This window comes from Aplidium turbinatum, chromosome 18 (genome assembly GCF_918807975.1).
Source record: "Aplidium turbinatum chromosome 18, kaAplTurb1.1, whole genome shotgun sequence".
NCBI classification, from domain to species: Eukaryota; Metazoa; Chordata; class Ascidiacea; order Aplousobranchia; family Polyclinidae; genus Aplidium; species Aplidium turbinatum.
In genome coordinates, this window is record NC_137489.1 from 14181216 (window position 1) to 14205838 (window position 24623).

The 24623-nt window shown below is 37.1% G+C and overlaps 2 protein-coding genes across 3 annotated transcripts in view; one reads left to right on the plus strand and one right to left on the minus strand.

Moving 5' to 3' along the window:
- LOC145787340 (uncharacterized) overlaps positions 1–1102 on the plus strand; it is a 13725-nt gene extending 12623 nt beyond the window's left edge. Inside the window, exon 10 of the mRNA XM_082599066.1 lies at positions 40–1102. Coding sequence (XP_082455192.1) covers positions 40–202 — 163 coding nt within the window. The 3' untranslated portion in view covers positions 203–1102. The remainder of the gene's footprint in view (positions 1–39) is intronic.
- Positions 853–23395, minus strand: LOC145787339 (THO complex subunit 1-like). 2 transcript variants are annotated; one of them, XM_082599064.1, is made up of 16 exons: positions 23228–23395; positions 22466–22697; positions 12467–12604; positions 10639–10775; positions 10309–10472; positions 7266–7371; positions 7049–7134; positions 6270–6404; positions 5930–6047; positions 5224–5417; positions 4744–4893; positions 4159–4312; positions 3458–3575; positions 2989–3087; positions 2030–2181; positions 853–1718 (listed from the first exon to the last, which is right to left on the minus strand). In XM_082599064.1, the coding sequence occupies exons 1-16, from the start codon at positions 23285–23287 to the stop codon at positions 1608–1610; spliced, it is 2154 nt and encodes a 717-aa protein (XP_082455190.1). In that variant the 5' UTR covers positions 23288–23395; the 3' UTR covers positions 853–1607. The 2 variants fall into 2 exon arrangements, with proteins under 2 accessions (XP_082455190.1, XP_082455189.1); XM_082599063.1 differs by having other exon boundaries at positions 856–1718; positions 3443–3575.
- Positions 23396–24623: the final 1228 nt, after the last annotated feature.

Sequence of the window (24623 nt, forward strand, 5' to 3'; positions counted from 1 at the left end):
TCTTATTTCGAGTTAATTACAAAGTTGTCTTTTCAACAGTGAAAATGATCCGGATTATCAAAATGTCGATTATCCTGTAAATTACAATGATCCCGACGGAGAATCTCAGAACCAATTTGTTTCAAACAAAACCTGCAGAAACGATAAAATACTCGAGGAAAAGTTTGCTGCCATGCGAATGGAAAGTAGGGTCATTTACTGAACATTCATCACAAATTATCTATCAAGCATTGCAAGTTTGTCAATGTGTTGCGGCTTGGATTGATATCTTCAGAAAGCTTGTCGGCTAAATTACGCTTTTCAAGCTGCAATATTTTTTGCACGTTTTTAACCATTTTTCTCAGTTTGCAAAATAAGATTTGTTTGTAGATCAACCGTTTTAAGAATTGACATCAAAGTTCCTGACCAAGTTTCAGATACTTTGTGAACAGTAGCTTACTGTGTACCGTACGTTTATTTATGTTCTTTAGCACTGTTTTACACGTAACTTGCCGTTTTGTATTTGTCTAGTTTTACTTCACGGTAGCGGAATTAATCCATGAAATTGAATCATGCCGTAAGATTTCATTCTTTCCCTTTTCCCGCAAGTGGTTTTCAGCGAGTTAAGTCTGTTTTGAGTAAAAATTCTCTGGTTCAGAACACTTATCCTATCTTGACATTGTGATCAATTTATTAGCCTAGTAACCTTTCTTTTGCGGATGAACCTTTTTCGCCACTCCAAGGGTCGAGGGGTTCTGCCTTTTACCACCCTTGAGCAGTGGCGAGCAGTCATTGAATTGATTCGTCATCCCTTTCACACACACCATTTGGCGCAGTTGCAGATGGTGTGGTCTGCGGTTCTAGTTCTAATAACCGATGATATAAGCCTATTAAATGATTTAACGTGTTGGTACCGTAAGTTGACTTTGCCCCTGTGGTTTAACCTGCAGCCAATTCTCAAGTAAATCTAGTTTTGATGGTACCTTATATTATTTCAGCAAATCTTTCCTATTTGTACATTACCTTTCAAGCCATATTTATTGTTTTATACCAATTTGATACGCCGTACAGTGTTGCTTTATTTTAGATGAAAACATTTAATAAACATGAGTATTTTCTATGATTTGTTTGTCGTTTGGCAGATTGCAGTTATATTAGTAGCGTAAGAGGCTTTAAACTATTTTATAGAAAAACTAAACTGGCTGCATAATTTAAGTTATGCCCTAATAAGCTTTCGTGTGGAGTGACCGAGCAATCATCAGGCTCAACACTTATTTAACGTATTTTTTGGGTGACCAAAAACAATTATTAAATCCATTGCCTTACCAGTGGTACAACACAATGAACTTTCTACCAAAGCTCTATTTAATTCAATTGAATCAACGTCTAATAGCAGCAAGCGATCCGTAAGCAAAAACTATGCCTTCCAGTCAATTGCTTGTCAGTGACGACTTCACTAGTCAGAAAAACCATTGATACGTAAAACCATCTCTCAAATTTAAATTTGTTTCAACTGGCCGTTTAGGTGTGGCACCAAGTGTTAACGGCAACATTCCAGTTCTCAAGTCAGGAAGTTGAAAGTGGCGGTTCCTCAACGTTGGTCGACAACCTCACAAGGTTCTATGAAACTAATCTTTTGCTAAGTCGCCGAGGTCAGCATTGGTCAAAGCATCCACGAGACAACTCCATGTTGCCTTTTTTCCTTGATAGTCTTGCCACGTGACCAATGCTTGGCGCGCCTGCGAAAAAATGGGATCGTGTTTTTAAAAATTTGCTTGAGAAAATTTTAGATCGGATAAAATGTTGAGCTGAAATTCAACGATAAAAAAAAAAAAGAAAGAAAAATACTACGATGTGCTCTGCTTGCTTCACGTTATAAGAGAATGTGTTTGATTTTCAATCAGCTAGTGCTGAAATAATAATATGCCTTATTTTGGATGTTTGTAAAACACAAGTTCCAGCCACCAAGATTCATTAAAATATGTAATCGTTTTGATCGGGGACTCAGTAAACGGTCCAGATAATCAATGCAAACGTTTTTCAAAGTTACCTGCAAAACGGCATCGTCAGAATCTTCCTCTATTTCTTTTATATTTTTCGGCTTGAGATTCAAATGAGAAGCAAGCTTCTTCCAATTGTCGCCGATCTTAGTCGCAAATGATGTGACGTCATCGCTAGATAGAGCATCCAAAATGGCGTTCGCTGAAAGATCAAGTCTCAAATTGATACAGTATTCGAATTTAAGTTGTTTTTTTTAATGGCGCTCACCAGCGCTTCTATGTGAATATTAAGAACCGTCTGACGAATACCCTTTGGTTATAATTAAAATCGATGATACTAAGCAGTACATCATTGGCTCGGTATTTTGGCGGACAGACTGTCCGCCTCTGAGTCCGTAAACGTGAGACTGATCTCTTGTAAGATTACCAGTAAACAACACGGCGGGAAACAGATCACCTGAGGTGTAACATACATAATTGTTATAAATAATTATACTTTACACCTCGTGTGATCTGTTTTAAATATTGTATTCATTGTATCAAATATAGTTATTACTCTCTAAAACCTCTACAGCCTGTTTCACCCTTAAAGTTATCATCAGAAGGTCCTTATTCAAATACAATATAATGTAATAATTGTATATATGTGGTATTTTGTAATAATTATAATAAATAATTGTATTTTACACCTTATGTGATCTGTTCCCGCCGAGTTTGTGCTGTTCAGTTCGGAGTGTCGTTACAGTTATAGTGCATAATCAGATTTATTTTATAATTTTCATTTTATGTATATTGCAGATTTGTAAGTCCTGATGAGGACACCAGTAGCCGAAGTGTCGAAAACGTTCGAGTTTATTTTAATTATGCTATATTTTTCTGTGTAATACATTATGTCAAACCCGTTAAAGTTACTTTATTTTATCTGTCTATGGTTCAACAAAGCGAACCCTCTACCAAAGCTTTATCTATGCTATACGAAGACAATCATCACGATTATCTGGATGCTTACTGCTTTGGTCTTGGTCTCCTTCATCCTGTGAGTCATCGAGGATGTTGCTCTCCTCATCCTCTATTTCATCTTCTTCTTCTTCCAGCACATCATCTCCTCCTGCAACATTAAAATTACTTTGTGTCGGATGTAAAAATGTAATGGATAGCAAAGATTGAAGTGTAAAAACACACGTTTCAGACAAAGCGTGGAAAAGACATCACTTTTCCCCAACGTCAACATTTTAACAACTTGTTTTTACATCAAATTTTCAGTGGAAAATAAATTCAATTAAACGAATTATAAAACACTATACGGGTGATTATTAGATATTACAGATGCACGAACGTGGATTTACGCAACACAGTATAATACATTCCCAACAGAAAGGATATTGTTTTAAAAAAGCTACAGTAATCTGTATAACAAATTTTCTCGAAAAATGTTTATCCCATCCCACAAACATGTTCTTCACCTAGCATATTCTTGCCTTTTTGTTCTTCTCTGCTGTCTCCGTTTTCTGATGGGTCTTTCGAGCCTTCTTCATCTTCAGGAAGCTCCTCAGTTTCCTCTTCAGTTTTAATTCCATTTTCCTCGACAGGAGGGGACTAAAAACGAAAATTTCAAAGTGCGATGATTTTTTCTAGATCTTCTCTGATCATACGTGTACCAAACAAAACAGTTGATAATAGTCGCCGTGTTGCTATTAGTGTTTATAATTCGGATCAGTCTGTTCCATGATAACAGTCATTTTTATGCTTGGATTTTTACAATCTATAGTGGTGGTTAAAAGTGGAAAGGAGAGTAGGAACAAGGCAAAGAAGATGAAGACCGCATAAGAAAAGATATGGAAGCTGTAGGATTGAAAGAAGATATGCATCATTCACTGCAGTGGATATTGAAAATTTACACCGGCGACCACACATTGTGGGTTAGAGTTAGAGAATGACATAAAAATCAGTTGATTAACATGATTCTCACGGGGGCCTCGACCTTGGAGTGGCGAAGAACATAAATTTCAACAAAGAAGATATCAAATACTATCTGAAGTTTTGGCAACACAACTGCAGCGTGTAAGAGCAAGACGAAGGCGTGTAACTCTAACCAGCTGTCGTTAATACTGTCGGAAAGTCATGGTCAATAGTCAATACACAATTATAATGCAATTTAATGCCTTACAAATTCACTTACGGGAAAGTCTTTAGCCAGTTTAGACACGATCGTGTTCAGATAGTCAGGGACTGTCTTAAATTGTAACGCGGCGGGCTGGCTGGTGAAAAACAATTGGCTTTTCTGGGAGAGAAGTCGTAATGCCTTCCATTGAAAATTGGGATTCTTTACAAGTCTGCAAAAAGAGACCAAATTTACGTGGTTAACTCGTAAACCAACACGGCGGCAAATAATGGTTTGAAAAATCTAAACTGTAAGCATTGGTAATTAGTACACGGTGGATAAAGCAGTTTGCATATGATGAGAGGCGTAGAAATATAGATTAACCCATACAAATAAGTATAACCAATTAACCATAATACTGAAAACATGTTATAATTTTCTTAAATGAAATAATAACGGTCTGTAAATCCTAGAAGTATTAAATTGAGCTCCAGTAAGAAATAACAAATTCAAAAGAACGCTTCTTTAAAACAAATAGCAAACTTATTTTTGGAATAAGTATTGCGTGGTATGACAATTATGAATGGAATAAATGTTGCAAAGGTTCAAAAATTCAGAAGTTATTTCTTTTTTAATTATGGAATGAATCTGTTGTTGAGTTACTTGTATTGTTCTTCGATGGCGTTTTTGGGATCAGCTTGTTCAACGCATTCCATGAAGTAATCTTGCAAGGAAGGCAGGAACTCCCGAGACGACGACTGGCAGGCTGCCAAGTTGTCTGGACACAAGTTCCACAACCGGGTAAGCTCAGGACTGAAACATATTGGTCGCTGATAACAAAGAGATGTTTGCGAATGATACAAGTCAGGAGGAACGCAAAGACCAAAGTGAGGTGTAGGAAGATGCAATTTTTTTTAGCCGAATAGCAAAGCAATTCTTTTTTACATAGATTCAACGTTGATTCGATTCGTTTAATGAAGTACTTTGTTCATGATTATTATCAACACAAATGCTAAACTAACTCATTGCCCTGTGCAGAGCTCAGAATATCCGGCCTTGTCTGGATTTTCGAATGCCCGGTCAATTCTAGGAGTTCAACCTGGATAATGATTCTTTAAACGATGGGAACTCTATCTAGATTACCTTCCCATTCCCAAGTTCGTTCCCGCAATAAATTCATCTACGATTGACGATCGAGAGTCGTCGTCTTCCATCTTTCTCTTCTTGGCAACAGGACTTGCGATTTCCTCTTGCGGAGGTTTATTTGGAAGTTTCATGAAGCTCGGACATCCTTCGTTTTTCCAACTTATCCAATACTCTTCGCGTTCAAGTAGATGCTGAAAATAAAATTGAGAAATATAATTAAGCAACAGTTGATTTTTTTGTCGTATCCAGGCTTACACCCAGTGGTTGAAGACGAAGTAAGTGGAAGGGAAAGCAATGAAGCCAATCTTCCTGTCCACCTTCACGCATGCCTTTGAAGTGTCATGCTAAAGAGACACATGCATGCTCTTGAGCGGTGTCGAACCGGCGCCCTTTCGAACGCCGTACCATGGCACTCACCACCCGATCATGCAGCCGACACCAGTCAGTATTCAGTGGCTTGCAGGGGAGGAATCGGTTGGCCAATCGAGCTAGCAGTCCAAAGATCGCTAGTTCGATACCGAAAAGGAGCAAAAGGTTGTTGCCGTGGTAAAAATCAGTTCACTATAAGAATATGCACAGATGTAAAATTGCTGCATTCCATTACAAAAAGGATACACGATTACACCGATAACATATCTTCGTGGCAGCACCACAACGAGACATATGCCAGGACTGAGATCGGTTGAAGTTTCTTTCCACAAACCTTGGTGTATTCTGCAAAGTGTTTCCCGTTGGGCGGTGTTTCCCTCAACAGATTGTAGATCTTGGGTTCAGCGTTTGATAGCCACGACTTCATTGCTTCAGTCAATACCAGGTTAGCCCTAAATGCGATGAATTGATCGAATGTACAGAGATCTTGGATGTCAAAAACTAGAACATTCAAATAGGAAGGAATGACGAACACTTTTGAATGCTAGTAATATACTTTAAATCGTGCATTTTTTGCACCATAACATAATTTCTGAATATCTAGGTATTAAAAAAAAAGATTGAAAATCATTTATGTGAGCAATGAAATAAAATTTACTTGTCCTGGTACTCACCCCTTAAACTTGACAGTGGCTGTTAAATACCGAAAAAGAATGAGAAATTGAACAAGAAGTTGTCGACGAAACAATCCATCGTTCAACTGAAGGTCGGTTAGTTTGTCGGATGTGAGAAACTTGGGGAAATAAGTTCTGCAAAAGCAAACGGTGAGTTTGTCACACAAATACTATAACAAGACGTTTTAACTCTCCTTGTAGCAATAAAAATATTAACCTGTTTAAACGACAACCGAATTACACGACACTGAAAAGGAAACGTGAATTGGCTTGTGGTACAAATTTGAACAACTTCTGACTACTTCAGTTGCTGAAACACTTTAACAAAAAAGTCGACATCGAAAGTTTTTTAAACGAAATTCAATGAAACAAAAACGTTCTTTTTTTATCGACCGCACTTTAACAAAAAGTTGAAAATCTTAAATGTACGCTGACGGTTGAGTCCAACCTAACTGACAAAATATAAATCGGAACAGAGATACTGTGCAAGCATAGGTCTCAAATAGACACATAGAACACTTTTTACGCTTCAAGTCAAGTATATGCACAAGAAATTTAATCGGCAACTCTTACTGTTCGACCTAGTGAAAGTCACTCATACTTCTATTGAAAAAAAAAAAGAAAAAACTGAACAGTGTGATTAATTTTAATATTTATTTACATCGGATACTATTGTCCGTGTTAAATACATAAAAACACCTTTGAATTAAAAATAATGTAGAAATCGAATTTACTGAGGATATTTTTACGAGAACAATTTTCTTTTAAACATAAAGAACCTGTTCGTGTTCGGATGTGACGAGTGGCCTTGGCACGCGTCTTCCAATCTATAACTTGAAAACACTCGAAAGACGCAGTCTGCATTCTAAAACATAAAGCAAATCATAGCCGCAAAGCACATAGCATCAATTTTTAAAGAAAATAGTTTTATTAGACCTAATTAAAAAAAGTTAAAGTGGATTTTTTTTAAATCACACATCACTTGCTTACTCATACCTCTGTAAGTTTGTCCCAAGCTTCTTTGTTGTAACATTGAACTGGGTATCGAAAATAGTCTTGCAAGGTCCAGATATTTTGATATAACTTGAAATCCACGATATCTCTAAATACCGTTGTAATTAGAGATGTACCGATATATCGGTATCGGCATCGGTATCGGTGATATCGGCTATTTTTTGAGTATCGGTATCGGCATCGGTATCGGCAAAATTTGGCCGATACTGTGGCCGATACTAAACATGTAAAAAAAGGCCTTTGCTGCGGATTTTCTGCAGAACCAAATATATAGATTTTTTAAAGTAGTAACTAACATCACATTGAAGTAAAAAAATTACCTGTTCAAACTTTTGATACCTCACACTCCCATGACTTCATGCGTGCACCTTTTGACATTGTTTGCTTACAGTGATTCTTTCACTCAAACAAAACGTTTTCTTTCAGCAGATTTGCGTTGTTCGATTCTTAAGTTGTGAAGGAGACTCAATTTCTCCAATATTTATCATTTGTGTTTCTTTTTTACTCTCAGCAGAGGATAAAACCAGGCCAAGACTACCCAGGTAGCAAAAATGTATAATTTTGCATCGTTTTTACCTTTCAATTGTTGTCGATGTAAATTCTTGCTACAAAACGGCTGCCTTCTTCTTCTTTCGTTTGAGACTAGATCAAATTTCAGGGCAGGTGGTGGAGAGCCAGGTGAGTGTAGCTTCGTCCAGCGTTGCTATACCATGCGTTCCATTTGGTGCCTTGTAGATGGGACATTTGAGAAAGACATGGTCAGCAGTCTGTTCCTCCGCGCCGCATTCGCAGGCCGATGAGGGAGCCAGACCTCACTTGTGCATGTTGGCATGGAAGCGACCGACTCCGGTTCGGATTCTGTTGAGCTTGACCCAAGTCGGCCGAGGCAGGTCCATAGCAGGGGGGTGCGCCACCGGGTGGGGTATAAAACCATGTAGTTTGGTGTCGGTGGCGCACCACGCTGCATTCCAAGTATCTTCCATGAAGTGTGCTGTGCTGATGGCATGATCGGTGAATGGATGTAGTAATTCAACAGCAGCTAACGGCTGCCGAGAAACATATAGTTGATTGGATGGTCTAAATGGCTAGCGTGGAAGCTACACCGTTATGGTTAGCGAATCGCAACAGCTCGCTGTACTAATGAGTGCTCAGCCTTGTGCTGATAGCCGGGATGGACACTCCTTTCTTCACAATGAGGTTGTCATCTTAGGCGCAACAAGACCATTTATGGATTAGTTTAGTGAGGATTCGTAGTCCCATTGCTTTCATTTTGAGCCTACCTGGGTAGTCTTGGCCTGGCAAAAGCTTTTCAACCACACGACAAGCGCCCTTAGGTTGCACATTACTTGTCAAATAGTTTTTGTACAACTACACAAATCACTTGGTTTACATTTTACATCTTATTATCAATTATGATAGCCTATTTGGAGAGTTTGCGCAAACACTTTATTAATTTTTCAGAAACCCCAATTATGATGTAATGTTTCTTCCCTTATACCCCAGTCCCCAATCCTCAATTACGGTGGCCTTTCATTACTAAAACCTACTATTATGACACAACAATGCGGTTGAGATTGGATTCTTGAATCTTTAATAAATTATGCCAATTGAAAGCTTTTTTTAATAGTTTTATGCAAACAAGGTAAAACTTAGCATTTGATATAATTCCTTGCAAATACCAAAATTGCTTCTTTTTGTAACACCAAAGTATCGGCCAAAATATCGGTATCAGTATCGGTATCGGCCTAAAAAAGTGATATCGGTATCGGGATCGGTATCGGCCAAAATATTGGTATCGGTACATCTCTAGTTGTAATGTTATTGTGCAAATTAGCAAACTGGACTGGCGGAAATCAAATAAAAAAAATCGCTGGCAAAAAATTCGGTTGAAAGTTGATGTAATTTCGTTCACACTTTACTAAGCATTCTATTCTCTAAAGAGGTTCAGTCAGAGATGGTTTCAGTCGTCATGTCATTAAAAAAAATGGTCTTCTTCGTTTGAACCTTCTTCGCCACTCCAGAGGTGGAGGGGCTCTGCCTTTTACCACCCTGGGCAATGGGCAGTGGCGGCGACGCAGTTTAGATGTTTGGGCAGGTGTCGAGCAGCCATTAATTGATTTGTCATCCAGTTCACGCAGACCATGCACACCATTTGGCGCATGGTAGATGGCGTGGGTCTGCTGCCATTCGGTGAGTCCGATTCGGTGAGTGCCTTTCGGTCTTCTTCTTTCGTATGAGAGGTTGTTTTTGGACTACATTTCATTGGGGTCAAATGTCCGGGCATTCTTCGAGCAGCCACTTGATTGTAGAGTCCTCCAGCGTTGACAGGCGAACTGCTCTTGGAGGAGTAAACGTTGGGCAGTGGTAGAGGATGTGATCTGCTGTCTGTTCCTCTGCACCACAGTTGCATGCCGCAGATGTTGATAGGCCCCATTTGTGCATCAAGGAAGCGAAACGCCCAACACCCGTGCGGAGGTGATTCAACCGTACCCAGGCAGGTCGGCTGAGATTGGCATGGGTCCAGCGTCGGGAACATGGTGGCATGGGTCCAGCGTCGGGAACAAAGAGCCTTTTCGGTGAGAGCCTTTTTCGGAGAGTTTCCTATTCGGTGATTTTTTGAAAATTATCGGGTACCGTAGCCTAATTATCATTGCCGCTTTTACATCGTTTTAACGTAGCTAAACGAAAATAAGACCCTAACCCTTAACCCTATCCCTAAACCCTACCCCTAACCTTAACTCTAACTCTAAAACGGCAATGATAATATTAGGCTACGGTACTTTTTAATTTAAAAAAAAATCACCGAATAGGGCTCTCGCCAAAAAAAGCTCTCGCCGAAAAAAGCTCTCACCGAATCGGACTCACCGAAACGGGCCATTCCGAAATGGCGCAGTTACAGATGGTGTGGTCTGCGGTTTGTTCCTCTTTGCCACACTCACTGATCGCGGATGGAAATTTGTCTAGCAATGACAAACGAATTTCGGAATAAAAATTCAAAAAAACAAAAAAAAAAATAATTTATTACCTTTTGTCTGAAGAAATGTCGGTGTCTTTGGTTTTTTCGCTTTCTTTCGAATCGACTTCCATTGCATCGCCATCATCGTCTGTTGATTCTGTGGTTCCTTTTAACGTGCTACTATCCGCGTTCTTGTTGAAAACTGTTACGTTTTCCAAATTAAATTGACTGACCTGCAAATAAAAAGTAATCTACGGGTTAAAGGTCAAACAACCAGAATACACGTTTCACTATTAATTGTTTCAAATCATAAGATGGAGAGAAAACATTAAATCTTAAATTGGTGTTAGGCTGAACCAAACTTAATGAGCAATGCAGTATGAAGAAGTGAGGTCTTACCAAATTTAATGCAGATTTTTCAGAGAGTGGAAATAGACGAGCAAGAAAGAGTTGGATCCTTCCACAAAAGACAGTATTTTTAGACTGGGAAAGTCTTCGAAGCAGGTCATTGCACATTCGAAGCAAATAATTCTTGCCTGTATAAATACAACAATGTCAAAATGTTATCATGAAAATATGCACGTTCAACTATGAATGACACAAATTTTTTTCCAAGACCTCATTAGCACAAATTCTACTATAAAAAGCATGCACAGTAAAATTAGAATGACGCAATTATCCTACCATACCTAAATTGCCTAGACCAGGGCTTCCCAAACTGGGGGTCGCGACCCCTTGAGGGGTTGCGTAACGAACTTCGGGGGTCGCAGAAAGTATACAAATTTTACACAAAGCACTGCATATTAACACGTATGTGCAAGATGCTGTGAAAGTTATTAACTTTATTAAGAGTCGTGCACTCAATAGGCTACCCGTATTTTATAAATTTATATAGTGAAATATGGAATAAGAGTAACCCTCTTTGCTGCATTGTAAACGTGGACTTCAAAACTAAAGTCAATGCTTTAAAAAGTTATTAGTGTTAAAAATTAAGTCGTAATTTTTTCAACGGAAAAAAGTTTAGACTTTGTCCACCGTTTTTAAAAATGCTTTTCAAATTATGCTATTTGTCCGGTTTGTTTGAAAAATGGGAACGAATTTAATTTGTCCTTCCAAGGAGAAAACATCGATGTTTTTACATTGAAATCTAAAATTGGAGCGTTCATCAAAAAATTGAACATCTAGAAACAAAAGATTGAAAATGATTCATTTGAAATATTCTCGTTTATTGAAAAGTTTTTGGCTAACAATGGCGTGGAATCAAACGTTATTAAGCTTCTGGTTACCGACACTCGTCAAGATTGTTGAAAGAGTTTAAAAATTATTTTTTATCTAAAATTGGACAATAGCCTACCAATTTAGATTGGATCCAAAAGCCATTTGCAATGCAAAAAACAAAGTACCGAGCACCTCTCTTTCAAATCTCAGGAAAAATTTGCAGATCTATCTTTTGACTCTAAGTAGGCTCGTGGCTTGAATTTTCTTGAAAAAAGTTTCACACTTTTTGGCTTAGCCTAACGTTAGACCGGAATATTCACCATTATAATGGCTTAACAGTAACCGCACTCCTACTGTTTGTCTCCACGTATATGTGCGTGTCAGTGTTTTCAACGTTGATAAAATACCGTTCCAGCGTAAGTAACATTAAAACCGCCTTGAGACCAGCATTGACAAACATCGAGAGACGGCTAGACCTGCTTTGTAGTACTAGTAGAGAGCAGTCGCACCCACCACACTGAATAAGTGTGTTTACTTTTTGATTTTGTTTCCAGCAGGCTACAAGTAGTAGGCTTCGATTACGGATAGCTTGTTCTTAGTTTTCGTTTAAATTAAGCCTTTCAATAAATATCACAAACGTATATTTCGCATTGTTTGTTCTTTTAACCGTAAAAAGTCGCGGAAACTTTTAGGAGATTAAAAGGGGTTGTGAGCAAAAAAGTTTGGGAAGCCCTGGCCTAGACTATTTGAAATTTGATGCAGACGAGCCAGCTCTTATTTAATCAAAATACTGAAAGGTGACATGGTGCAAACTTCTGCTGAATTGCATCTACGAGTGTACGATCTAGTTGTTTTAACATTTTCTGTTGTTTTACTTTCTTTAAATTACTAGTGAACAAAAGATACTTTTTTACAAAAATCTTCATTTTTTTTACACAAATATCCACACATAGAAGCTGAAATATGAAATCTAATCACATACAAAATTTTAAGCTGCGATATATACAACCTGCTGTGTAAAATAAAGGCGACTTCCATGTTCCAACTCTTTCTTCAACATATTGGAAAACAACATCGCAAGCACTTAAGGTGAAGCAATCAAGAACATCTCCCAGTAGAATAAATGGGATACTCGCAGAGCAGAAACCTAACGATCATAAAAGATAATAATTAATATACAAGCTCACAATGCATAAATTGAAATAACTCGAACGGAATTCACAACGGGACTATGACTTTTTGGCTCAAAAACTTAGGCACATGCCAGGTAGGCACTCATACTTTTGTATGTTTTTTTATTGAATGGTATATTATACGGAATGGCCCGTTTCGGCGAGTCCGATTCGGCTAATCCGATTCGGCGAGAGCCTTTTTCGGCGAGTGCCCTATTCAGCGAGTTTTTGAAATTTTATTTTTGAAAGGGAATTATCGGGTACCGTAGCCTAACTGTTTTCACATCGTTTTAACGTCGCTGAACGTGCAGAAAGGAATAAAAATAAAATGTTTGAACTATTAAATTAAAATTCGTCATGTCAGTTGAGTTGTTTTTATTTCTGACCATCATATCAAAAACAATACACGTCAACATAGCAAAGGTAGAAGCGACCAAACGCAAACGCTAAAACGTGCTTGAATTCGTCATGTCTGTTCAGTTGTTTTTAAGGTAGAAGCGACAAAACACGAATGTTGAAACGTGCTTGTGACCGAAGTAAGTTATTGAGTTGAAAGAAATTTGGCACGGTCGTAACACCTTCAGAAAAAGTTAAAATGTGAAGGGAAAATAAAAAAAGAAAATTTTACAAAAAAAAATCATGTTTATATCTATAAGTTAGTACTTTTGAATAGTTAAAATGATTAGTTTGGATCAACAAATGTGTGGCCTACAGCTTGGATTGAAAGGAAATTATCGGGTACCGTAGCCTAGTTATCCCTACCAGCAAAAATTTGTTCCAAGAACCCAGTTAGCCTAACAGTTCATTTTTACATTGTAGTAACAGAATGAAAAGGCTAACCAAATGTGTGGCCTATCGTTTTAACGTCGCTAAACGTTGAAATCGTGTAGAAAAGAGAAGTTTGATGACTAGGATACGTTGCAAGCCTTAAAGCAGCCGGCGGCCATCGCGGCCATGGCCGCCCTTTGAGGACCGCTGGGACACATGTGTCCCATAAAATTAGGCCGATTACCCTTACTCCCCAGTTAACTATAAAAACTTGCCACTGCTGATACTCTAACGTAGCATTGGATATCTATGCTTAATTTTAGGATAGACATCCTTTTTTAATTTTTTCTTGCGTAGGTGTTGTTTATATGACATTTGAAGAGTAAACAAACAAATTCTACATAAATATTTTTTTGGGAAAAATTAATGGTCCTCAAAGGGTTGTAGTGCTTGAATGACCGCCTGTGCTACCTCCTCCGTCGGCCAAGTTTGGCCGACGGTTTCCTTTAGCCAATTATTTAATTTCGCAATAGAATGATCGTGGATTAAATGTCGAAAATATGTAGTATCAAAGAGCGACGCAGAATTAGGTCAGCGCATCATAGTCACTACTGTTGTATTGAATATATCCAGCTGCGATCACCAGCGCTGTAAGTCTTGTTTGCAATTCCCGATGTTTATTTTAACGAAGTGTTAATCCGAAGTGCTAATTTACATCGGCTGGCAATATTGTCGTTTTTATATCGATTCAATGTTGTCGGACATTGAATCGTTGTTAAAAAGGAGAACTAGGTTAGTTGACATCCGTGAATAAAACATGTGTCTTCATAGTTGAGAACGCTGTGGGTTAGTGACTTCACACCCTCAATGGTGACATCATAACAGAATAAATGGTCAGGTTTTATGAAAGGCGGTATGCAGTTGAAACAATGTACTGAGCTGCGAGCAGTGAAAACAATTTAGGGTCGTTAGATGGTCCCGCAACACCGGATTACAATCCCGATAAAGCATTTAATGCGTGGTACAACGATTCTATTGCAGGACGTCGCCCAGACTTCAACAACGCTAAGTGATCATTTTAACATTGTTGCAAGTTTAATGCTATTTACTTGTGCTATCGTTATTGTATTTTGGCCTCCAAGCACGCAGATTTGGCCGCCGAGAAGGAGCTCTCAGTAGGCCACGATGGCTGCAGGAAAAAAACACGAGTTTTAAGGCCTGCATTGAGATTGAGAAACATTCACAGAAACCCTTCGATACGTTGCATTTTTAAGATAATGTATTCAGACGTTGAATCAATGTACAAATGAACTGTTAGGCTAAATGGGTTCTTGGAACAAATCGAAGGGCTTCAGTGAATGTTTCCCAGTTTCAACGTATCCTAGTCAGCAAAGTTTTCTTTTCTACATGATTTCAACGTTTAGCGACGTTAAAACGATGTAAAAACGGCAATTTCTGCTGGTCGGGATAACTAGGCTACGGTACCCGATAATTTCCTTTCAATCCAAGCTGTAGGCCACACATTTGTTGATCCAAACTAATCATTTTAACTATTCAAAAGTACTAACTTATAGACATTAAACATGATTTTTTTTGTAACATTTTCTTTTTTTTATTTTTCCTTCATTTTTTAAATTTTTCTGAAGGTGTTGCGACCGTGCCAAATTTCTTTCAACTCAATAACTTACTTCGGTCACAAGCACGTTTTAACGTTCGCGTTTTGTCGCTTCTACCTTTTTCTACACCTTTGCTATGTTGACGTGAATTGTTTTTGATATCATGATCAAAAATAAAAACAACTGAACTGACATGACGAACTCAAGCACGTTTTAACGTTCGCGTTTTGTCGCTTCTACCTTTGCTATGTTGACGTGTATTGTTTTTGATATGATGGTCAGAAATAAAAACAACTCAACTGAACTGACATAACGAATTTTAATTTAATAGTTCAAACATTTTATTTTTGTTCCTTTCTGCACGATTTCAACGTTTAACGATGTAAAAACGGCAATTATAATTAGGCTACGGTACTCGATAATCCCTTTCAAAAATAAAATGTCAAAAACTTGCCGAATAGGGCACTCGCCGAAAAAGGCTCTCGCCGAATCGGACTCGCCGAATAGTAGCAGACCCATATTACATGCCTAAAGTTGAAAGACATGCACAATTGCACATTCCAATATGATCATCTATTTCACTTTTGGAGTCGAGTTTCAGGTAAAGTATCCTGACTTGATAGCCAATGCACAGAAAAGTTCCTCTGCATTTGGTTCAGCATGCGTGTGTAAAGTACTTTTCAGCAAAATGGTTGGAATTAAATTAATTAACACAACCAATTGACGAAGCATCATCTTCAACCAGCTTTTGCGTACTGCATTTCCCAAGATTGGTTGTCGTTTTGGGAAAGTTATTAAAAGTCAAAGCCAAAATTAAGTTTTCCAATTAATTGCTCTGTTAGTTTTTGTTGCTTTATAGTAGCCTACTGTATTTTATTTTTATAGCCTACAACGTATTTTCTTTTGTTGCAGCCCTTTACAAAATTAAGGTTTTGAATTTGGCTCCATGCTGAAAAGGGTTGAGAACCACTAGTTTAGACATTGAGTAGATTTAAATGCTTCAAATTGGTTTAAATTGTAATTACTGATAACTGCTCTAAAGCTGTAACAAGATCTCCATGAAATAAGCCATTTTCAAGCTAGAGAAACTATGTAAGAAAGTTATATAAAAATAATATGTATTAGGGTGTTACATTTTTTCAAACCTACTACAATATAGTGTTTATTTGGTGGGTAATGCACTTAAACAAACTATGTCAAAATATTTTTCACTTAAAATAATATTTTGAGGTTCCACACTTGCATTAACGATTCACCCGATATTGGCGATTTTATCATATGAACAACACAGTAACAGTATGAGTAATGTTATTGAATCTGTCCTCGTAAGAAACATAGACATTAAGGCGATGTGAAAATCAAGAAATTTTAAAAAATCAAAAATCGAATTATCACACAGGGTGACTATTGCTATGTAGAGTATTTCTGTAAAATTTCACGCAAAAATATTCAGTAACCTTAAACATGTAGTCGATTTTGTCTTTGGCATTTGTTGCCAGCACAGACTTGCCAGGTACAATTTTTTTGAAGAAAAAACTTTGTTTATTTTTTTTAAATTGTAAAAATTTCCAACTTTAACAATCACAACAACAATGACATATGATGCGACTGCTAGTTGCCCTTTTAGGTAAAGTCTGGCGGTGTACGGTAAGATATTAAACAATCACCTGGCAACCCTATTTTTGCTTGGTCAGCAAAAACTGATGATATTAAAGCCTTTTTCACTTCCATGGCAAGAGTAGGAATGCACTGTGCATAAGATGACAGTTTGGTTTTGTTGTAGTAATATGTATTACATAATCACACAACGCACTGCATTAATATTCGATTGTTTTCGCCGATTTACATTTGTTTTTTGACAGATATAGTAACTGCAACTCTCCAATGGTAGCTTACACATCAACCAACCAACTTTATATGTGCTTGTAAAACGTGCACAAACGAATGAAGAATAAAGACAATGAACAAGAAACAGTGGTGAATATCAAAATATTATACTGCAGCCAATGAAAGAAAGTCAGATTTCGTGTTTGCTTTCGGCAAGACCCTACGCGAAGCAATTCTCGCCCGAATGAAACCATCCCATCGTTGATGGCCAGCAATACTTCCACAGTCGTTAGTGACTTCCCAAATGAGACGCTGCACAGCCTGAGTATGGGCAGGAAAATGAGGGTATTCAAACTTTGTGTTTATCAAACCCTTTAGTTCATCCATGGTCAAGTGTGAAGTAAGGATAGACTCAGTAAGCGTGGCATGGTCCCAATCAAAGAGAACAGTGAGCTGGCATCCAAATTTAATTTTGGTTGGGTAAAAGTGCGGACAGAAACATCACAAGAGTTACTGCCTTTGCGAATATTTTCTAACATGTTCACAGAAAAAGATCGCAGAGCAGGATCATCACTGAATACCGGGGCATTGTCACATTCAGATGTACCAAGTGCAGCTGGTTCGAAAGGAGAGTCAATTTCTTCATCAATTGCTGCAGAAAACTGCTGTTTTTTCCAGTTCTCTTCCTCTATCACTTGTGACTTCTTTGCTGCAGCGAAATCATCTCCTCGCTGTTGTTTGAGGCTCTTGAAAAACAAGTTTTTTGTGTGATTGATAAATGTAAAGAACACAAAATAATCCATGTAAATCAGTTCAGTTTGTTTTTATTTCTGACTGTCACAACGAAAAACAATATATACCAAACATAACAATTAATACTCTTTCAGACAAATGGCAGTAAAAATCAGTGATAGTCAAGAAAAATCTTCTCGCCATAGCACGACTAGCTTTAGTGAAAGCACAACCCTGCCTTTACAGACATAGAAATCAGAACATCTGAATCACTTTCCCACGAGGAAATGCTTTGGGAAATCGAAAAATCCTTAAACCACCTACTATCTAGAGTTGGTTGAACTACATCTGCAATGGTGAAGTGGGGTTGTAGAATTGGCAGTAACCCATTTTCCTTCTCATATGGCTCCATTCAACAAATATAACAACAGACCAACCCCAGTACACAACATGGGACATGTCTATGTATGACCCTGTTATCAAAGAATATACTTATAAAAGCCTGCCTTACATTTCATAGAAAATTACTAGACAAAAAAGTTTGAAAAGATACCCCATGTAAGAACTTACCTTTTTGTTAACTCTCTTTTGAAGCGTTTTCGTTGTCCTTTTGTCAAGAGGCCCAATTTGGTATAACGGTGCTTCTACTCTACGATAACGTTGGGAGAGGAGAAACCTCAATTGTTTTAGGAATGCGATCTTCATTTGAAAAGAGAATAGTTAGCTTTTTTCCAGCTTCCTGAAAAATCAATTCCTTATGAGTGCTCTGTCTCTGTAAACGTGCAATTAATTATTTCAACACATTAAGGTTTTGAAAAGTGTCTTCTAGTTGGTTATTGTAGCCTACGTGTACTGTTCATTCATGCAAGCTATATGTTAGTATTTTTAACAACTACCCTTCATCCATACGAAGATATACGAGTTGGTCTATGTTTTATGTCACTACCAAGCTTAATTAAAACCAGTCAGAGAAAAACTTGCAGTAATAAAGTACTTGAGTATCACCTTCAACAAAGTACAGAATGCAAAAGCATATCGTAGTGTTGGTAAATCAGCAGTGGGAAGCTCCTTGGAGGGTCCAATGACAGAAGAGCTTTCCATGCTTCTTACTCTCTTCTTAGAACTTTTAGGCATGATTTAACAGTTAACAATGCTACCCACAACAAGGTCAGCTTTATGAACTAAAGATAATATGTGAAGAGATTAATGCATTTTTTTGAAGAAAAAAAACATAGCCCACTTACAGTACGGTAGCCTACACAGAACTAAGAATTTAAGTGCTGAAAACTTAGTTGTCTGAGCCTTCCGTAATACTATGAACTTTATTAGTGTCATTCTCAAAGCTACATATAAAAAATACAGAACCACAAACAGCAACTTCACCTGAATAAGCAGTTCTTATTCCAGAAGACCTGATAATTACAGACACTGCCTCTTAGGCCTACTTTACACAATTTGGAAAACCTAGCCTAAACTAACTTTGAACCGAAGCCTGAATGATTATTTAACAACCAAGCATAAAATCATAGCAAACATTTCGGCTGAACACAACTTCTTATCTGAATTTTGCAGCCTTATCTTCAATAATAATCAGCAATTCAGCATCTCAAGGAGATATAAATCTCTCAGCAGCAGACAGCAATCGACAGCAATCGCTCCGCGCGCGTGTGTGCGGCACACAACGCGTTTTCCCTAACTAGCCATTCAGAGTGCGCTATCTGGATCACGTGGATTGATGCGTTGTGATAGTATTTTTTGTGGAATCACCTTGCAAGAATTAGAAAATACTAACCTTAAAACGCTTACATGTTTACGGATACTGGATTTTATTGCATAAAACTTCACAAAAATACTCTACACAACAGTAGTCACCCTGTGTGATAATTCGATTTTGTCCATTCAAATTTCACATCGCCTTAATAGACATGGGCTAATACATGCAAGGGCGTCGGCAGAATTTTTTTTAAGGGGGGGGGGGCGTTTTTGTAATTTTGACATTTTTAGGGGGGCGCCACTTGGGTAAGCTACATAAGTAGAATTACTTTCGTTACTTTACACCTCTGGTCATAGCTAAGTGGAAAATTTGGGTCATTTCTTATTGAAATAGTACGTTTCACAATCATATTGATTATTCAAATTCCAGGGGGGCCAAGGCCCCCCCTCTTGCCCGCCTCCTGCCAACGCCCTTGAATACATGCACTGTATTACTAAATAATATCAAACTCTCATAGTCCACAATTCTCTAGTGTATCTGTATATTTTAAATATACAAAATATTACAAAAAAATCAAGTGTCCTACAGATATTCGAGACTGGTGGTCATGCAAGTAACATATCCTCTGATCGCTGTATCAATCTTTTTCAGTTTTTTGTCACTCATGTCATCATTGCTATCCTTAATTTTCTTTTCCTCCAAGCATTTCTTAACATTCCCAATCAGTCTTTCATTTGGCATTTGGTTATTTTTGAAACTTTGCCATATTCCTCCGTCACCCAATGAAATACAAGGAGAACATTTACTGGTGATATCAAAGAAAGCTTTGAGGGGTCTAGCTGACCATACAAGTTTTCTTGTATCAACAGCTGGCACTGATATGTCTTTAATTTGATTTAAAGTGAGTGGTGGTTTTGTTGAATGGCAAGAGATGGCAACATTTTTAGGAGAAAGCCAAAGAACCGAATGGCGAATGAAGCAAGATTTCGCATATTTAACAATATTAGCATCCGATGCTCGCATTAAATCTCTTGCCAGAAGCATTAAGGCTGGTCCTTCAACAGCACTGGGTCTTTTAAAAATGGAACAAAACATTGGAGTGTAGACATCAACAATAAATTGGGAAATTTGGTTCAGAACAACATGTTGCGAGGAATTCAACTGAAATGGACAAAATGATAAAATGCGCAAATACCCATTTGCAGTTGTTAGCCATCTTGCATGTCCCACTGTCTCCTGCTTGTAAAATAAATATTTTTGGAAAGAACTTGGAACTTGTCTGAATGTATTGCAAGCCAATGCTAGTAAAACTGCTTGATCATCTCGAATTGATTTCTTGCAAGCAGGTTTAGTGGACTCTGCATCCAAAAAGTCAGATAAAATCTGTTGACTTTTTGTAGTTGGTTTTAAATTAGGAGTGGTCAAATTATTAGCTAGAAGATGATGTTTTGAAATCTTCGAAATAAAGTTAAAAAACGATCCATGCTGCAATAACTCCGGTGATGTTGTATCGCCATCAAGAGCTTTAATAACATCTCCCAAATACAATTCGACTATGTGAAATAAGCATTCCAATAACAGCACATCATGCTCATACTCTGTATTAACATGCTGTAAAATTCTTGCACAAATTCCACGCCTGTGTCCTGTGTTAAGAGATGTTGTATCTGTCATAACACATAGAATCTTCTTGAAAAAGCTGGGTTGGATCAACTCCTTTATTGCCAAAAAGCAAGCTTCCCCAGTAACGCTCTCATTTCTTCTAAAAGTTTTAAGAGCTATGAAGATTTCTTCATCAGTAAAATTGGCCAAACATACTAGTCTTTCTCTGTTGAATATTCGCTTTCCATCAAAGCATAGCTGATAGTATACAGCATTAATCATTTTTTCTTCTACTTCACCAAGCAACGTGTTCCTCAGCGCCAACTTATGCCGATAAACTGTAACATGGGATCGTTTTGCTTCTGGATGTCCAAATATTTCAGCAGCTGAGTTCAATAGTGATGATGATAAACGATTTGAAGCCAGTTTTTTATCCGCCATAATACAGTTATTTGTGCTAACAACACTTAACCTTTTTGTACGCTTAGATGGCCCAGCCTCATCTTCTTTAACTTGGATGTGTGCACTTTCCATTTCATAATTATCATCACTATTTGACTCGGTTTCATCAATTGCTGAACTGCTTGCCTGTATTGATTGTCCATAAAGAATTCTACATGGTTCTGGTCTATTGTTTCTACAGCTGTATTTGCTAATTCTTCTCATATTTGCTTCAGTTTCCTGAATATCTAAACCACCAATCACTTGTATTCTCCTATTTCTCTGATCAATTAAAAACCGTGCTTCTAGCACTGGAATGCGCCTTTCAAAATCACATTTGCATACTGTTTTCTTGTGCCATTGCTGCTCAACTGTTATTTTGCACTTACAGGAACTCACATCAAATAAGTTCTCAAGTTTACTCTGAAATGCAGCTACTTTCATTAAATATGCTGGGGAGTTTAGACGAGATAATGGCTGAGCTTGAAGTTTTTTCACCTGATCAAAAAGTTCTTTCGTCATTTGAGTTACACGATCAATGTTAACATGTGGCAGACCAGCTTTTCCCCACAACTGAATGATATTTTGTACTAACAATGTCTTTACTTCAACAAATGTAGGAATTTTTTCAGTATTTTGATCAAGCATTATTTTATTTCTTAACCAAAAGAAAGCTCTTGCTACATCACCATTAGTAGGAAGTTGAAGCTGCGGTAACTCAGTTGGATAACCAATGCAATCCAAGATTTTAGTCCGATTTCTAGTGACGCGTGAAGATATCATTTCATATTCTAGGTTGCCAGATAAGTACACAACAACTTGATTTCATAAACTATTGTTTTAGAACCTATTTGCTGAAAAAAAAGTTAATACACATGAATAAATCCAAGAAATAGCAGGCATAAAAATTCTGCAATTTTTTGAATTTTTTAGATTTTATCCAATATGACCCATAGAGCGTGGAACCTCAAAATATAAATATTTTTAATTTATTTTTTTTGCTAACTAGTTTTTGTGCAAAAACCCATCAAATAAATGATATATTGAAAGATTTTGCCCTAAGTTGTACAAAAATGTAACACCCTAATATGTATCATAGGCCTACTAAGCAATTTCAACTAACTTTGCATGCTCACCTTGCTTAGCAACAGATACAGATGTTGTAATAATGTTAAGCATATCTGCAACAATTGTGGCTGATGTGTTTATTCTCAGATGATTTGATAATTTATCTTTCACTAAATCTCTCAATGCCTGATCAGCAGCAGTCTTCTTTTCCAATTCTGAGCCAGCATATTTGGAATATAATTCAATAAATGAAGGTACTTCATTCATCATTTCGTTTTGAACATCTTTGAAAACTTTTTCCTATAATAGAATTAAATTCAAAAATAATCAGAATAAATCTACATATAATCGAAAGCGAGCAGTAAAAAGTCATGTAAAGCAACCGAATGAAAACAGAGTCTTGTCTCGTGTATAAGTCAACAGTTATTGCAAAAGTTATATACAAAGTCAAAAATTTAATGACTCTGTTGTTCTTGCATTTCTTTTACAATCTGTACATCAGCAACATTGCATAACTTTGATGTAACAATAACATTCAACGTTAATAGCATAACAATGAACTAGTGACAACTACTGCCAATGTTTCCTTTTCGGCTATTGACTGCACTCAGCCTCTTGTTTGACTAACTAGCCTACTCAGACTGTAAATGTCGCACTGTGACTTAAAAATTCAAAATAACACATCAATATATAACACTGAAGCAAAAAATCAATTTCCAAAAAAATGAGGAAATCTCATGGAACCCAACTACAAAGAGCACTGTTCTACACCATGCAGTTACAGTAGGCCTAATCAAATATATAATTTAAAAACAACAACTTATGCTTACCTTGAAATCATTTCGAGCAACTTCAAAAAGAAATTCAGTTGCAGATGTCATTATGTGCATTGAATTTCGTTTTCAGCTAATAAAAGTTATCTCAACAAAACACAGAAATGACCACTTAAAAATAATTGTAAAAAACAATATTACTATGCTCTGTTTAATGCTATCAAAAAGGACTCTAGCAAAAATGTAGAAAGTGATTAATAATCTAACAACAAAATAAATATCTCTTCTCCAAAAAAATAATTTACCTTAACACATAACCATTGATGACACCACTTACTGTATGAAACTGATTCTATGAATTTCACAAATCTTAACAAATATTTCACTGCCATAGAAACTAAAATGGCAGCTAAAATATCATCAGTACGTAGGGATGGGCAAAATAGAATAATTAGCTATTCTAGAATATTCTAGAATACTGAAACCGAATATAATATAGAATACAGATATCTATTCTAGAATAATTGACCGTTTTTACTATCAACACATTTTAATGATTTTACAAGAACAATGAACATATCACAAAATTGCTTATTGCAGTGTAGCAAATTTAGGCTTTTTAAATGTTCACCTGTCAAACGGGATCTCATCTTGGTGGCAGACTTTAGTGTTGAGCGATATATCGAATTAAACTTTTCGATGCGATATCTTTTCAATATTGAGATTTATTTCAATTTTGTTCGATATTTTAACTAACACAGCCCTAACTCGTAACTGCAAACCCTTACAAAAACGTTGCCGAGGCCAAACGGCAAAAGTTGAAACTGCCTCGGCAATTGCTTTGAACGTTTATTACGAAAAAAATTGTACCAAAACATGTAAAACGAAAAGCGAAAAATATACTAGAGTAGTCCATCACGACCGCACTGTTTGATTTGTTGTGATGTAATAATGCCAAAAGTAGCCATAAAGCGAGCTACAAGATACGCACGCTGTTATGGTAATTCACGTTAAATAACTTACGGAGAGGAAAAGTAAGTTAATTTTGGGTTGATTCAACGTTCGAGTCAGTATTTTGTTGTCTTTTGTTTTTATTGGTGCTTCCGGCATGCTTTTTATTACCGTAATTTGCTTGTGTCAAAATATTTCCTTTTTTGTCGTCCTTAATAATAGGAGGCGCCAGTTTGACCCTCAGACAGGGGCGTGGCCAGAACAAAAATTTGAAAGGGGGGTGGGATCAACACTTTTGCACATGTCAGTAAGTCCGGAAAACAAGCAAGGAATTTAAAGCAACCAGAAGGGCTTTGGATGGCCTCCTCAATACAATTTTGAAAAATACTATAAAGGTGCGTATTCTGAAAGTACTTTCAGCCTAGATCAATAGTAAAACTTGTAAAACAATGTGAAGTTTTTATATACGGTAAGAAAAATATCTCGAGAGGGGCATTTTCTA